The sequence below is a fragment of the Pteropus vampyrus genome, unplaced genomic scaffold, assembly GCF_000151845.1.
Source record: "Pteropus vampyrus isolate Shadow unplaced genomic scaffold, Pvam_2.0 Scaffold81, whole genome shotgun sequence".
Taxonomy (NCBI): domain Eukaryota; kingdom Metazoa; phylum Chordata; class Mammalia; order Chiroptera; family Pteropodidae; genus Pteropus; species Pteropus vampyrus.
Genome location: NW_011888862.1, coordinates 1,056,982 through 1,074,189, shown reverse-complemented (window position 1 = coordinate 1,074,189; position 17,208 = coordinate 1,056,982). Strand labels below are relative to the sequence as shown.

The 17,208-nt window shown below is 41.9% G+C and overlaps 1 protein-coding gene across 1 annotated transcript in view; it reads left to right on the top strand.

The window, feature by feature from the left end:
* The window catches only part of ARHGAP6 (Rho GTPase activating protein 6), a 477,103-nt gene that overhangs the window by 369,663 nt on the left and 90,232 nt on the right, over window positions 1-17,208 (top strand). Inside the window, exon 2 of the mRNA XM_023532344.1 lies at window positions 15,953-16,112. Within this exon, the coding sequence (XP_023388112.1) occupies window positions 15,953-16,112 (160 nt within the window). The remainder of the gene's footprint in view (window positions 1-15,952; window positions 16,113-17,208) is intronic.

The window sequence follows — 17,208 nt, the reverse complement described above, 5'->3', positions numbered from 1 at the left end:
AAAGTCCCGTTTTGTCATTTGGTGCCCTGTATGGGTCTCCCTCGCTTCATCTCGCTGTCTCTCCTTCCCATCTGTTTTGCACTGCTGTGCCTCGCTCATCTTTCCTAGAGCATCGCCATCATCGCATGCTACCTCTACCCCAAAACTTAGAGTGCAATATTTCTACTTGTACAGGATATGACGTTTGGGAGGTCTTCGAAAATGCCTGTTCCTCTTTCCTGAAAATAAACACCGGTTCGTCCTCTTACTCTCTGAGCTAAGTGGCCCCTCGGCTTCCTGCTCTGTTTCCTCCCGCTGCCCTGCCTCTGTGCACATTTTTGTGTCTTTATTCTATAAGGGCTCTGGACATTCAGCTGTCCTCCGTGCACGTGCCAGATTTCTCCCAGTTGCAATGGGAGAAATCTGATCTCCATCGAGTGCTCTGTGTCATACTTACTTTGCACACGTGTCTTCCAAGGGACTCGTTGAAGAAAAGCTCGCTGGTATGCTGGGATGTAGCATAAGGATTAAACCCATTACATCTGGAGACACAGTGCCTGGGTTTGAACTCCTTACCGCCCTAGTCGTGTGACTTCACGCAGGTTATTTAAGCTCCCTTTGCCTCAGTTTTCTTGTCTGTAAAATGGGGATGATCCTGGTACCTGCCTCCTCAAGTATAGCAAGTATACATGGAGGCGATAAGCACTAACTGTTAGATGTTCTTTAGTGTGGTTTTGACTATTTCAGATTTGTGGCCTTAAGTAACTTTCCAGTTACCTAATACTTTGCTTTGATGGTAGATTTTTAGATCCGAATGATCTAAAAGTTAGTCCTCCTGCAAAGAGGTCATAGAAGCAGCAGGAGGATGCTGGAAATTACATCAAGGTCAAGTGGGGGGTGGGGCAAGGACAGAGAGTTACTTAAGGTTAAGGAAGCAAATGACAGCAACCAGGGACTGCTGCTTGTCACTTCAGCTCTGGAGATTCTGAGCAATCCACAGGTAGAGTCTGATGATTAAACTAAAAGATATCGCATTTTCACCGTGCTTAAGGTAGCAGAAGGAGTAAGATGTCCTTTACAATTTTCATTTTTTACATACGGTCAGAAAAAATATTAAGACCTTAAGTGCCAACTCTATGGGGCTGGTGAAAAGGGGTTAATCGGACCAACAGAACGTTTATCAGTAGTGATTGTGATCTAAATGAAATTTCAGTGTGCCATTTGATCAGATGAAGTCAAACTTCCGAAAGATAAAACCATTACCTTTTTCTGAATGTTACTTACAACCGGAAGGATGCCACTAAACTTCTATTTATCTTCTCATTCGTAAAAACCTTTCTACGTGTTCTGAAAAGTGATTTGTAAAGAGTAGTTTTTATTTCGCCATCCAGTTGATCAGCTGCTCTCTTTCCATGTGAAAATGCAGAAATTGAAGGGATGAGCTGCCTCGCGGTTCAGTAGGGAGGCGAACAGGACACGCGCCGGGGCTGGGACTCAGTATATTCCTGGCTTTTTCTTTTTTGGTTAGCAAACATCTGCATTGGCCCCCTTTTAATTGCTTCCTAACGTTTATTTCTAAGGCTGTTTGAGTGACTTTTTAGCCTCTTATTGGTTCTACTTAAAGAGTTGATATTTGAACCTTAAAGGAGATTCCTTATCTTCACCCTTTGTTTTCTGGCTTGAATGCATCTTTCCAAAGAATGGCAAAGATACACAACTTCTCCATTATTTCTGTGTTTCCTCTGGAGATTTGACTTGGTTCCACTCTTAAAACAGACTAGCAATTTCACGGGACATTGTCTCTTGAGATTATTTGAGATTATTCGCTTAAAGGAATAGTCACCTTCTAATGACACGTTCATTGGTCCGATAGTTTATGTCTCCATCAAGTAATTGATTTAAAAGGCCACTCCAGTCTTAGGTAATTGTTCGTATTAAACTGCTATGTCTATTTCTCACTGGACACTTACGGCACGCCTCCAGCTAGTGCTGACTGTGGTTTTGCCTTCTAGTTAATTCGTAACCATATCGTAGTTGTTGAGATCACAGCTGCATTACTTACAAGTCGCGACTCTTCGGGCAAGTTACTTAACCTTGCTGAGCTTCTGTTTCCTCATCTGTAGCATGGGAATAATAATGTAACCTACTTTCTACAATTCTTTCAGTGGTTAAATGAATCAATGTTCATAAAATGCTTAGAACATTGCCTGACACTTCGCGAGTGCTACATGTCGATTTCCTCTGTTCATAAACTAAAAGATCATTCGCCTGCCGGTGACAAATGAATTGCATACTTATCGACTTCATGCGAAAGATTATATCAAATCATTTTAAATGAGGGCCTAAATTCCATTGATAAGTATCCAGATTATATGAACTATATTCACTGTCTGCTAGAATCATGACTATTTTCAGTTTCTGGATTTTGGGGGTACTGGACGTAGAGGTATATGCAGTAATGGTAAATTTTTACTTTGAATTTCTCTTTAACTGTAATTATTCTAGTAAAGAAAACCATCTGACTTATTTTATTGTTTTTAAATTCCTTCCTCTTGCTAAATAAATACCAGCAGCAACAGAAGCTACGTGTGGCTTACATCAAATGATGATCAACCTTATGGAATCCTAATAAAAAACATCTCGAATCCCTAAATTTTGAGTCAGTAAGATCTTCCATGAAATCGTTTCTCAATTTGTCAGTTGTAATCATAGTGATTCCTTTGTTGGAATTCATTTGAGAGAACGAGAGAATTATAACTTCCTATCGACTGGAAAACAAAGATGTCTTTCTGAGTTGTTTTTGGTTTGGTGCCATGTGAAATACATGGAGATCAAGGTAATTAGTGATCGGGATATGTTTTGAATCTTTTCTCTCTGCTCTTCATGGATCTCTCCCTGCCACCCCACTCCCCACCCCCACCTGCACCCTCTTAAAGGTGACCACGTGGTCGCATCCACTCCGACCTCCGCACCCTCTGTTCAGGAAATGAACAACTTCTCAAGGACTATTGTTCCACAAAGAGCATAAAATTCAGAGCCTGTGTTGTGTTTCAATAAAAGGGAATGAAACTTTTCTGTTTGTTAATGTTTTTACTAGTATTAGAAAAATGAAGAAGTCAGTGGGTCGAAAATATCATTTAAAAATTGAGACTTTGTCCTAAACAAAGAAAGCACCCTGTATGCTCCATCGCGCTCTCGGGGGTTTTACCCCAGGCTTCCAACATTCCTTGGTTGATTCCTAATAAGGACAGTTTGCACAGTTACAATCCAATTACCATTTGCAGATCCCTGTGGGAAGGCGGACTTTTTTGTTTTTTAGAGGCATCCTTTCCTAACTCTAGAATACCTCTTCAAAATAGTCTTATTAAAATAAAAAGCAGGAAATCCAGTTTCAATTTCTCTGCGTTCTTTTTGTCCCTCCCCCAACACTTTCTGTTTTATAGACACACACACACACACACACACTCCCCCCCAACCCCCCCACCCCCCTCTCTCTCTCTCTCAATCTCACTCACTCAATGAAACAGCCTCTGCCTCCGTTCCGAAGGGACAAGAACTTCTCAATGGTCTGATGAAAAGACTATTTTTTTTGGTCCCAGGATTCAAGGTAGCGGAGGTCTGTGGCAGCAAAAGGTATTGGAGGAGTCACAGCTATGCCAGCTGGGCCATTTCTCAGACAGTCGATGTAATCTGCCATTTCAGGATGCATTTTTAAAAAACCTTTTTTTAAACAGACTCCAGTTCCTACTACAAGCCTAATTCAGTTAAATTAGGACGGCAAAGACACAGCCGAATATAATTCATGGGTAAGCAATAAAAATATCTATACTTATACTTCTTTTTGAGAAGATTATTGTGATAAAATGTGATTTTTCCACATCTGTCTTGTGATTTGGGAAGAAAGTAGATGGATCACCGTCTGAGATGTGTGACAGCGAAGTACTGTTTGTGCCGATAGAGATTTATGAGAACGTTATTTTTAGATTGATCGATAATGTCGGAGTGACTTGAAATGAGCAAACTGGAGCAGGAAGGGAGCGTACCGTGCCGAAACGGAACCGCATGATTGGGCTGAGTTCTGCAAAAGATTCGGCACAGGCTGTTTTGAGGTCTGCAACAGTAAATTGGCTTATCTCTCCCTCTGGGCTCCTTGAACTCAGTGCAACACTGTCCTTGCTGCGGCTGTGATAAATGTGGGCTTCGGAGAACAACTCGCATATTAGATAAGGCTAGTAATAAATATAATGTGCTCTGTTTTGCTAAAGAGAAAAACCTTAAGCTTCTGGATTTTTCAGCCCCGTCTGGCTTACCTTATTATGAAGGTATGTCTCATAATGAAGAGACTGGGTGGTGGAAAGAGGCGGAGTGTGACTCTGACACCCCAGATCCCACTCTGCTACCGCAGAAGTCACCTAACTCCTTTAGACCTTGCTTGGGTTTGAGTTGATCGATCGTGAAAAGTGATGAAATACAAATAGTGGTTATAGGTCTGGATTCTGGAGCCTGCAAATCTCAACTTTGCCAGTTACTAGGTGTGCGATCGTGACAAGTTCCTTGAGACCCAGGCCTAGGTTTCCTCACCTGAAATATGGAAGTAACAGTGATAACACAGTCTTTAGAGTTGTCGTCCGTCGTAAGAATTAAACGAGCTAATACAAAGGGTTTAGAACAGTAAATAGCAGAGGGTGGACCATCTATAAATGTTAATAGTGTCTTCAAGGTCCGATCTATCTCCAGGGGTCTATTGTCCTAATTTCGGTGAACTAAATGTAATTATAGAAAGACAAGCAAAAGCATTAGCTGCTCGCCCTGTCATTGAGAAGTCTCTACTTCTCGCAAGTGTTTTTGTTTTCCGCAGCCGTGGGCTCTGGGCAGGCCGCTTTACCTCTTCCCCATCCAAGATTCAAGCGAAGCTTAACAGTGAGAGTTCAATTGGTGACTGGCAGAAATGAAGTCGGCCTTCTGTTCTGACGATTTTGACCCTGGGGACTTCTACTGTGTGATTGTGTCCCCTTTCTGCTAACCATTGGAAGGATTCTTTCCACTGGAAGTAAGACTTGAGTGGCGTTTCTTTGTTTTTTTTTGTTTTTTTTTAATGGTGTTAGCATAGTGCCGGGTTTGACAATGTTAATTTCTACTTCTTTGGTTTATCAATAATCCAGATGAATAGGCCATTTACAGATAACTACTTTTACTTCACCCTAGCTTTTACGTACTGTCCAATATCTCCAGTTCTTACCACATCGTGCGATTCCTTTACAGACTTCATCTGGGATGTCGCCTAGAGAAACAACATCTTAGGAGAGGTGGAAAATGTTGACCCCAAAGACAAATCCTAATCACAGATGTGCCTTTCCTTGTAGCCTAGTCCAGGAGTCAGCAAACTTTTTCTGTAAATGGCCAGATAATAAATATTTTCAGTTTCTCAGGCCAGAAAGTCTCTGCCAAACTCAACTCTGCCATCGTAATGTGAAAGTAGCCGATACCTAAGTGAATGTGGCTGCGTTGCAATAAAACTTTATTTGCAAAAACAATCAGTAGGCAGAATTCGGCTCACGGGCTGTAGCCTGCCATACCCTGGCTTGTCGTCACCCCCATTAAATAGATTAGGACAGCAAAACATGGGGAAGGAAAATAGCTTGCTAAAAGCCACATGGCTACGAAGCAGCAAAACTGGGATTCGAACCCAGGCAGCCTAGTTTGCCAGCCCTTGCTTTTAGCTGCTATCCCTAAGCTGCCCTTGTGTCAACTCCCCTCCACCTGGGACGCTCATCTCCTGAAATCTGCCTGACTCGTTCCCTCACCTCCGGGAGGGTTGGCTCAGATGTGATGTTCTCAGTAAGCGTGTCCTGGAAACCCTCCCATCACCCCCGATTCCCCTCACCCTCCTGGACCCTTCTTTTTCTCTAGGGCTTATCACCATGTATTTGCCATGTCATTTACTCATTTATTATATTTGTGTCTCATCAGTTTCTTCCACTAGCCTGGAAGCCGCCTTGGAGCGGGGCCCTTTGTTCCCTTCACAAGCGAATCCCCAGGGCCTAGAATAGCACCTGGCCTGCAGAAGGTGCTCATTAGGTATTTGTCGAATGAGTGAGGCGCACTTTTACATCATGCTACTGTGACAAATTTTGACACCTCGTGTAGCGATAACTAGCTAAACATACTAAGGCAAAAGGTAAAAATGTACTGCCCTACCTACCAACTGTCAGAAATTTCAAAAATTCCTGCTTTAAAAAAAGCGGACCAGAATAGATAAATAAAACATAAAAAATCTGTATGATATAGTAGATATGTTAAAGCTTCTTAAAGGTCTGTTGAGGGGCGGCTGAAAAATTGAGAGGAAGAATTAGCAAATGTTATCCTGTGGAGTTCATAAAGGAATAACCTCTTTTAAGAGTCCAAACAGGGGTGTGACAGCTACACAAATACCCTTGACTTTGCCCAGAAGCTCATGAAGACAGGAGTTCCTTGTCATTGGTGATGTGTTTATTTTGGAGTTATAACGAAGTAGGCAGCTCTTTTCAGAAACGTTGGTTGTGAGCCTGGTCTTGAAACTTGTGCCATGCTTCGGCAACACATCGTGATTATCTGGGAACCTTGGCTGTACTAATTATTCATAAATGACAGCTGGCCACAGTAGAAAACAGTTCAAAGAAATTCAGGCCCTGGAATGGTTGATCTAAATGGCATGCCATTTTGGGGGCCTTAACGTGTATTGGTCTGGTCTTTTTTTCTGCTTCTCACCCATACGGAACCACAATTTAGCTGGTTGGCTTATAAACACCTAGAAACGGTGTGTTACTCAGGGTGGAGCCATTTATGCATGAATTCAACACACATTTCTTAAGAGTTTTCGTTGTCAATAAAACCGCCAGGCTTAAAAAGGGGATGCAAATTCAGAATAATGATGATTAATATTAATTATAGCTTAAATTGCCACGTATTTAGGGCTTACTGGGAACTAATAGGCACTGTACAAGAAATTGACTCACATCATGTCATACGATCACTATGAACCTGAAAGTTAAGTCTTGTTCTTTGCTCCGTCTTATTGATGAGGAGACCGAGCCTCAGAGATATTCTGAATCTTGCTAAAGAGCTCATAATCTATTTCAACCCAAGTCTTTTCCACCATACCAGTGAGTCTCAACCTTCATCGCGCAAAAATAAGAATCGCCTGGCAATGCTGGTTTTTGATGAAGGTGCTTGGGCTCCATTCTTTTCAGACCCATATTTTGTAAGTCTGCCTTAAAGCCCAGAATCCTGCATCTTTAACAAGAATCACCTGTGCAGGGAATTCCACTGCCCTGAATCCTCAGGCCATCTTTTGAGAAGCCCTGAATCGCTCCTTGCTGGCTCCTTGACCTTGGGAAGTTTACAGTTGGTTGAGGTTAAAGAGATGCTGCAATTAGAGACTTGTCTCAAGGACATAAGAAAACAATGTGGTAGGGACCAAAACCCAAATGATTTCAATCAATTTTATTTCATGGGAAAATCAAGTCTGTTTGGAAAGATGCGATTTCGCTCAAAAGAATGACCTTTCTGAATAAATCATGGATACTAGATTGTTGATTTCTCAGTTTGTCTTTTGCTTCTTTTTCTAAATATGGAGACATATACTTCTGATGGGAAGGAAATCTCTTTAGTTAATGCTTTTGGTGAGTTGTTCTCCAGTTAATCTAGATTCTAGCGTATTGAGACTTTTAGTTTGCCTCTTTTAATTTGGTTTATGGTATTTGTGCTTCTTAATGCTAATTCTAAATAACTTCAATGATTCTGTTTGTTTACATTAGATACAGAATGACACATGTATAATATACATAATAATGCATAGTAAACATAAGAATGTATAGTGCGTGCCTTCGATGGTAAACAGAACTCATAAAAGATTGTTAATATATCCTGACACCATCATTTTAACGTGATTCTATGTAATTTGGATCTAACTGCAGACCTAATTTATGCAATGTCAGGGTTTCTCAACCTCCACACTATGGAAATTGGGGGCCAGGCAGTTCTTTATTGTGGGACTGCCTTGTGTATTGGAGGGCGTTGAGTGGATCCCTGACTAGCCCCTCTGATGCCTCCCCAGAGTTGCGACAGCCAAAAATGTTTCCAGACCTTGCCAAATGCCCATGAGGGGGCAAAATCACCACCGAGAATCACTGTGTATATCCTTTTGTGCCATACTGCTACCCCTTATTATGTTCACAGTACCCCAGAATAAAAGAATATTTCTTACAACTCTAAGGGCCCTTCATCCATCCAGAAACATGGGGTCCGTTTCGACTTCACTTACAGTTAGGAACTTGAAACAAATTTGAAATCGTCCACTTTCAATCTTTAAAAAAAAATCCTATGATGACCACTCAGAAGACTGGATCCAGAGAGCCTTCATTCAAATGAGTTATCCATTTATGAGATAAACAGTCACCAAAGAAAAATGCTGACTGGAATGTAGCATTTGAGAGTTGAGAAACAGCCAGCAGAAGCACACTATGTGCTGTGCCAGTGGGCTTTGGTACTCTTTTGGGTGCTTTTTATTACTTTGCGGGCCTTGTCGTGAGGGTTACAGGGTGACAGTAACCTTTGTGTTCATGTCTTCCTGCTCGTAAGAGGTCTGATGGGTGAGCGTGGGTGTTATGGATGCAGTACTCCTTAGGTCTGATACCGTTACATTTATTTTCTGCCCTCACATACTGGTGTTGGGGCTCATCCACAGGCTCTGTTTCAGAAGACTGTTTCTTAGCAGCTCATTCAAATCCAGAAGACATTCTCCCGTGTAGATACAACATCATATGGATTGGTTAGTTTCTAATTTCTTATCAAACTCAAAATGTACCCAATTTATTTAACCTCCTGATTGACAAATATTTCAGTGACAATTAAGTGTCAGGTACTGTCTGGGATACAAGAAACACCAAGATAAATCACCCAGACAAGGTTCTTGCCCTCATGAATCTGGCTGATGTGTGTAGCTCATGGTGCAGGGTCCTAGGACTGGGTATCTGGCATGTGACAGTAGATTCTAAATACATATGTGTAGGGTACCAAATGACCCCAATCCCTTTATATCGGGGGTCAGCAAAACTGTACCCAGAGCCAGATCCAGCCTGCTGCCTGTTTTTATATGACCTATGAGCTAGGAATGTTTTTTCATACTTTTAAATGGTTGAAAAAAATCAAAAGAATAATACTACTTTGTGACATGAAAATTATATGAGATTCGTATTAGAGTGCCATGAGTAGTTTTATTGGAATTTTCATTCGCGTATGGTTTCTGGCTGCTTTTGTGCTCCAGTGGTACAGACCTCAGTAGTTGTGACAGACGCCGTGTGACACTGAGGCCTAAAATATCTACTATATATAACTGTATATAATTCTCTTTTGTGAGAAAAGCGCTTCCAGAATTCCAGTCTTGGAACCTGTCTAGCATCAATCATTGGTAGTGATACCTGGAGTCTGAGGTGCCACCTTAGCCCTGAGAAGTAGGGAAACAAGGATCTGATGAGAGGTCAAGACTTTTTGAAGTGTCTGGAGTGCACGTCACCTGAGCTCAGTCCCCTTTACTCTGCTAACCTCCTTCTCCAATGCTCCCTCCTCCTCCTTCTGTATTAATTTCCTCTTGCCGATGTGACAAGTTACCCCCAAACTTAAAATGGCACAAATGTAATATCTTGAAGTTTTGGAGATCAGAAGTCTGACCTGGGCCTCACTGGGCTGATGTCAAAGGCTGCATATTCATTCCGGAGGCTCTGCGGGAGAATCTGGGCCTTGCCTTTTCTAGCTTTTATAAGCTGCCTGCATTTCTTGGCTCGTGGCTCCTTTCTCCATCTTTAACCTAGCAGCTTAGCGTCTTCGAGTCTCCCTCTCCCTTCTCTCCTCTCCCCTCTCTCTTTCTCTCGCCTCTGCTTCTGTTGTCACATTTCCTTCTCTGACTCTGCCACCTCTGCCTCTGTCTTGTAAGGACTCTTGTGATCCGGTTGGACTCTTCTGGATGACCCAAATAATCTCCCTGTCTCAGGATCCGTAGCTTAATCACATCTACAAAGTTCCTTTTGCCGGGTGAACCTGTAACCTAGTCACAGGTTCTGCGCATCAGGGCTCGGCTGTCTTTGGGGCAGGGGACATTTATTCCGCCTGCCACAGTTTCCATCCTGTATCGCTGGACTGTACTTCTCTCTACAGCTACAGAGCAAAATGCAGGCTGGAGGGCATCTCACAAGCTCGTATGAGCCAGGATATTGCAGTGGCTAAGAGCATAGGCCTTAGATTCTGAGTGTCAAGAGTGTCAAGCCATTTTTTTGCCGTTGCTCAGTATCGAATGAACAAGGATTATGGCATCACTACATTTGTTCGATAAAAGGACATGCTTATTCCTGGGTGTCCTAAAGCTAACCTTTTGTTTCAAAAAGTAACACGGTCACTATTATGACTATCATAGAAATGGCCTTCTTTGTTGTGGTGGATTCGCATCTTTCTTTGGTGGTGAGAGAGAGAACTTCTTGAGTCTTCTGGGAACAACAGACTTGCTACGACCAGACTCAACGAGGATTGCAAACTCAAACTTGAATCTAATCAGCCCTTGAGCTCAGTAGTTCTCAATCCCGGCTGCATGGGACAGTCAGTCAGGAAACTAAAACAAATGCATGCCTGATGCCACATCTGAAAATCGGATCAGGACCTCTGAGGGTTTATTAGTCCAATCTCGTTCTTTGCCTATATTTGACAATTTTTATAATATAAAGGAAAATATATAAGCACATAAACAGTGTGACCCCCTGAGAACTCTAGGAGGAGGCAACTGAGGAGATGTGTAAACTTCATGCATTTGCTCGGCGACTCCCCCAACATTCTGTGTGGGTCCCATCCTCAGCTGTAGGAACCCGAATAGAGAGGTGATGAGGCGGGGAGTGATAATTTGCATAGATGATTTGAATGCTTTGAGGAAGGGCTCTTTAAACAAATTAATTTTAAAAGATGATGTGGGTTGAAATTAGGAAGGTGGATGCACCGGAAAGAGTAACTCATCGTAAGCGAACACTAAATTATCACGTCGTAAAAGCAACATAACTGTAGTTTTACGACATAATGTTTTCAGGGTTTCCTAGCCAATGTGTTGTGACATTTACTTGACTCCGTACTCGGCTCTGAAATTAGGCCTCCTGATTCTCCAAATGTCTATATCGTATTAAGGATAAAAATAAAAACGGAGAACATCGCTCTCTGTCACTTAGAGTAGTCACTGATACGTCCTGACTTTATCCCTAGGCACTCTGAGTGAATATGGTTTTAGCCTATGTGTTAATTGTGTTAATTCTATAATTTCTCAGTAATGGACCTAGCATATTTCTAGGTTAAAAAAAAAAAAACATTGAAATTGCATGTACTCAATTTGAAAACAAATTCTATTAAAATTCGCAGTCATGGAAATATAGATTGGGTGCAATGAGAGAAATGAGACGTAGGGGAGGATGCAGATTATTTGATGTATTCATTACTGCTGACTGACAGGTAGCAAAATACTATGAGATGATGGAGGGCGGAGGGCTGAGGGATGGGACGGTGATGAATTCATACAGACTCTTCCAGGTCTGTGTATATTCTGTAGGCTTCAGCCATTCAAATTTGTGGCCTATAATGGAATACGAGATAATCTGGTTCATTACCCATAATCAAAACTGTAACTGAATGATATCGTTATTTAAGATGCTGCTCAGTTGATAATAGGTACCTTTGGAGGCACCTGTGAAGTCCCTCCTTGTTTGTTCCTTGATAAGTTTCTGTGCTAGGAAAATTGTTTTTTCAGTCAGAGGCAAAGGATGTGTTTAAGAACCACATCCTACCTCCTTTTGGAAATGACTCCCCCAGGGCCTGACCAATGCAGATGCCCTGCTTCCAAAAAAGTACCACACTCTTTCCTGGCTATAGCCGTCTGCCCAGCCATCAGCTGCTACAGAACTAGTCTTGGGGGAGAAAATAACTCCAAAATTCAAGTCGTTACAAATAGACCAAGGCTTTTTTTTTTTTTTTTTTTTAAATCTTTTAGTTAAAAGTTCCAGATTTACTAAAGGAGTTAAAAACATCTAAGAAGTTAAGAATCACAGGGCGTAACACATAACGGACTAAGAGAAATTTAAAGCATCTCATTTCACCTTTTATGATGCTAAGTGTAATCATTTGTGAAACAGTTTCAAAACTATGTATGAGTTGATTGCACTGAAACTGTTTCAGCTGCGAAAAGAAAATGGAGGCTCAAGAAAGATGTAAAACCGGCCGGGTACTGTTCTGCCAGGTTTGGGAGTGTGTTTTCTTTCTTTATTTTTTAAATAAAATATTGCTTTAAGAATGTCAAAACTTGAACATCTTCCTTCTTTCCCCGACGAAACCTAATTTCCTCTGCCTTTCCTTATCTCGGTGATTAGTGTACCATCCTCCCAGTGGCTCAAGCTAGATCCATAAGTCATCCTAGATTTGGCCTCCCCCACCACCCCCACTGCATCTAATTTGTCCCCGAGCGTCTATGTTGTTCTAAATGTCTCACTGTTCAAATGTGAATCATCATCTTACCTAGCCCTGCGTCTTTTCTGATCTCTACGGCTTTGACTTGCTCCCTCCCTCAAATCCTTCGGAAATTTGTTTCCAATATTCTTTCCTATATGTGCATCTGAGCATGTTCCTCTCTTACCGGAGGTTTCTCCATGGCTAGCCATCACCTGCTGAGTAAAATCCAATCTACTTCGCAATGCCTGCAGAGAGAGACCTCCAGGATCTGGCCCTGACTTTTGCATGGCTTCGCCTCCCGCTGTTTTACTCCTTTCAGCCTTATAATTTCTTAAAACAAGCCTGTTCTTTCAAATTCATTTGCCTCGGCAACCACTGTTCCTCCTCCCTCCCCCCCTCCCCGCCCCACAATGTTACATTTCTACTGGGCAAACCCTTACCCCTCTAGTTCAACTTTTAAGTCTCCACTGAAACACCACCTTCTCTATAAAGCCCTTCTTGATCCCCAGACAAATGTCAAGGCCTTTCTCCCAGGGGCCTCGTTGTATTTGGTACTTATTTCTAGTATCACAATCTCTGTATTTTATGGATTGCAAATGTTCTTTCTACCAAAATCCAACTCCTTAAGGACAGGTGTGCATTAAATTTTGTTTGAATTAATAACCAAGAGGACATAGTAAATAAAAATAAAATGTACCTTCTAGGGATTGGTTTGTTGCAGTCATAAGCTGTGGTTCGGAGGTTGGCAAACTACAGTCCGCTGGTCTTCTGCCTTTGTTTGTAAATGAAGTTTTATGGGAACACAGCCACATTCATTCATTTATGGATCGTCTATGGCCGCTTTCGTGCCACAGTGGCAAAACTGAGTAGTTTTGACAGGGTTTGAGAGAGACCACATGGCCCACAAAGCCCGAAATATTTACTATCTGGCCTTTTACAGAAAAAGATAGCCAACCCCCGCTATATAGAGATAAATGAACCCATTGGAGGCTATATTTTTAAATGTTCTTTAAAAATAGGTATGTAATTCTATTTTGACACTTTAAAAAGCAGTTGACTCTCTTAGATACCTAAACTTCACATGTAGAACTCATCGACTCATCTGAAACTTCCCATTTGGGGACGGGAAAAAAAGCAATTCACGGATATCGTGCCTCGCGGCGCCCTAAGCTTAAAGGGTGTGAGTGAAGGTACACCCAAGGCCTGGGTCCCCAACTACTAACTGTCTAAAGTCGTGCTTAATCCAGTTATACCAAAACAAGAAAAAAGAAAAACTCCAAAAGACGGTAGACCCAGAAGAATTTTCTTCAGTTCTCCAAATGTGACTCCAGCCTACCCACTTCACCTAGATCGACTCACTCGCTCCCCTCCCAGCCTCGTTGGCGCATCCTGCTCCCTGAGCCTCTCCTGAGCTCCTGCTAGTCTTCCTCATTATTCTCTGGATGCAAATTCATACATATAGAGACAAACAAACAAAAAGCCCTCACTTCCTTTCACTCCGCTGAGACGTGGCCTTCTCTGTGAGGTCTTTCCTGGTGCTCGATCTACAGCTGTGTGTCCTTGTCCTCGACCCACACTGCCAACCCCCTCATGGCTTGGCGTTTCCTCGCTAGCAGTTACCATTATTTAATTCACTATATCCTTTATTTACCTTGTTTCTTTTCTGCCCCTACTAGAGTATAATCTCTCCAGTTGTTTACTAAATGGATAAATAATTAAATGAAATCCCAGATAAAGAGGAAAAATATCAAAGCATTAAGGCGGTGCCATTCACTCTTTGGAGTGAACGTTCTAGACAGGAATTTGCTGCGGGAAGGGAGCAAAGGTATCTTAATAGTGCAGGGGCCGGTCTCTCTGCCTCCCTTCTTTAAGGGTGAGAGATAAGGACAGTGAAGTCTTAGGGGACTCCTGAGTGTCACACACATCTGCGGGACCAGCACTTTTCCTTTCTTCTAAAACTTTTCTTGATTGTTGATGAAACAATAGGTCCCCTGGCTGATACCTGTCATTCACAGGGAGTCCTGCTGGGTAAGGGGACATTGGGTTTCACAGGACCGTGAAGTATTGTTTCTTACCATCACCGTGTGCATGAGGATAGAGCCATTCACTCTGAGTGGACATCCAGGATGTGTATGCGTGCACAGGATTGTGGGAATCTCTGCTTTGATTCTTTGATGTGGAGTAGTTTATCATTCGATGTCTCCATAAATATTTGTACTTCTTGTTGATCATATCTCTGTACTTCTTGTGCTCAAAATAACTCATTAGAGTTCTGTAAATAGAAATTTAGTATTTACAATTGAACATCGAGTTTAATTAAGGGCATAAGCTTTTAGTAGCTTGAGTCCTAGTTGTTTCCAGATCTTGTAGGTTTTATGTTTGGGAGAAATTACTTAATTTCCCCAAGCCTCAATTTTATCTATATTAAATCATATTTACATAGACTATGTATTACTATAATATTAATATAATGTATCATAAGTACAGACTGTCCCTGACTTACAGTAGTTTGACTTAGGATTTTTCAACTTTATGACGATGCTACACCGATACACAGTTAGTAGAGACTGTACTTCGAATTCTGAATTTTGATCTTTTCCTGGGCTAGCGATACGCACTGTGACACTCTCTCGTGATGCCAGGCGATGACAGCGAGGCCCAGCCCCAAGTCGGGCACGCAATCATTAAGATAAACAACAAGTATTGCAGTGGACGATGTTGCCTGTGTGTTTTGGACGTTGCGTTCTGAGCACGTTTAAGATAGGCCAGGCTAAGCTGTGATATTCGGTAGCTTAGGCGTATTAAATGCATTTTTGACTTACGATATTTTTGATTTGCAGTGGGTTTATTGGGATGTCACCCCATTGTAAGTCAAGGAGTATCTGCATATATTATAATAATGTATCATCATTATGTATTAAAATATATTGTTACATATTATAAATATATTGTTGTATTATATAATGTTATCGTATTATTAAATATTCTATTAGATAGTGTCAAAAATGGTAACCACCTCATCAGGTTGTTGGAGGGAGTAACTGAAAAGCCCCAGGTACAGTCACTGGTACAGAGCATGCTGTCAACACACACGCACCCTCCCGCATCTGTCATGCTTGGTGGCTATTGGTGGCCATTTTCACTGTTACAAAGCCAAAAAATGTCCATGGGTTCCCATAGAAGAGCAGCAGTAGGACCCTCGACACATCTTTCCGCTCAGTTTCCTTTGGCCCGTGTGAGCATCATTACGTGGCATCAGGTGACCCAGCAGGTCCCTGAGATTTTGAGTTTTGCAACTGACTGAGAAAATCCACGGTCAACTAAAAGCGGGTTTGATTTTAGAGATTGAGAGCCAATTTCACAACAAAATGATGACGTTTGCTTGACTTTATTACTAAGAGAGAGCAGGAGGTTTGTGAGATGTAGGCAAACTGTGTAACCTTGGCTGTTTCCCCTTGGTCTGCAGGGTGACTTTACCTGGAACAGCATGTCTGGCCGCAGCGTGCGGCTGAGGTCGGTCCCCATCCAGAGTCTCTCAGAGCTGGAGAGAGCGCGGCTGCAGGAAGTGGCTTTTTATCAGTTGCAGCAGGACTGTGACCTGAGCTGTCAGATCACCATTCCCAAAGGTAAGGCCCTGTCTGTCACTCTGTCAGGGAACACTGCGGGTCAAACATGTGCTCTGCCACAGCCGCAGGGTGCAAACTCATCTCACACCTAACGGAACACAGGAAGGACGCTACAGCTTCGTAATCATTGGCTGGCACTAGTGTCCATTTCGAAAGACATGTTTAAGTGGGACAATTTACATATCGACTAAGTTGACTTAAAGGGAAGGTCAGCTAGGGCCTTTGAAAAGAAAAGCCCTGTGTCTCTCAACAATCTATGTGGCTTCAGAACAACCAATTAAAAAGAAGTTTCAGAAAGGTCAACTTAAAGGGTTTGAAGAAAAACCGTGTCTATGTCAACGTGATTTCAAATTAACGAGTTGAAAAGAATGTTTTAGCAATCATTTGACCTTATGCAAACTGAGAATCGGGGATTATACCAATGCTAACTCATTTTTAAAAATTAATTAATTAATCACTTAATTTTTTATGGTGACATTGGTTAACGAAATCCAATAAGTTTCAGCTGTACACTCTAACAGTAAGGCATATCTATATTTACACTGTGTGTTCACCTCCCATAGTTAGATTTTTTTGTCATCACATATTTGACGCCTTTTACCCCGTCTACCTCCCCCCTCCCCCCACCCCCTACCCTCTTGTAAACTTTAGTTTATTGTCCATGTCCGTGAGTCTCCGTTTACTGGTCCTGTTCGTTTGTTGCTTTTAGGTTTATATTCCACATATAAGTGATATCATGTGGTTTTCAACTTGTTCTGTGTGGCTCATTTCGCTTAGCAGATTATCTCAAGGTCCATCCATGTTGTCACAAATGGCAGTATTTCATCTCTTCTTATGGCTGAATAATATTCCATTGTATATATGTAGCACAGCTTCTTTAGCCAGTCATTTATCGTACGACGCTTCGGTTGCTTCCATGTCCCGGCCACCGTGAATAATGATGCTATGAACATCGGTGTGCAACTATCTTTTCGGATATGGGTTTTCGAGTCTTTGGGGTAAATACCCAGTAGAGCGAATGCTGGATCATATGGTAGATCAATTCTTAGTTTTCTGAGGAACCTCCATACTGTTTTCCACAGTGGCTGTACCAATT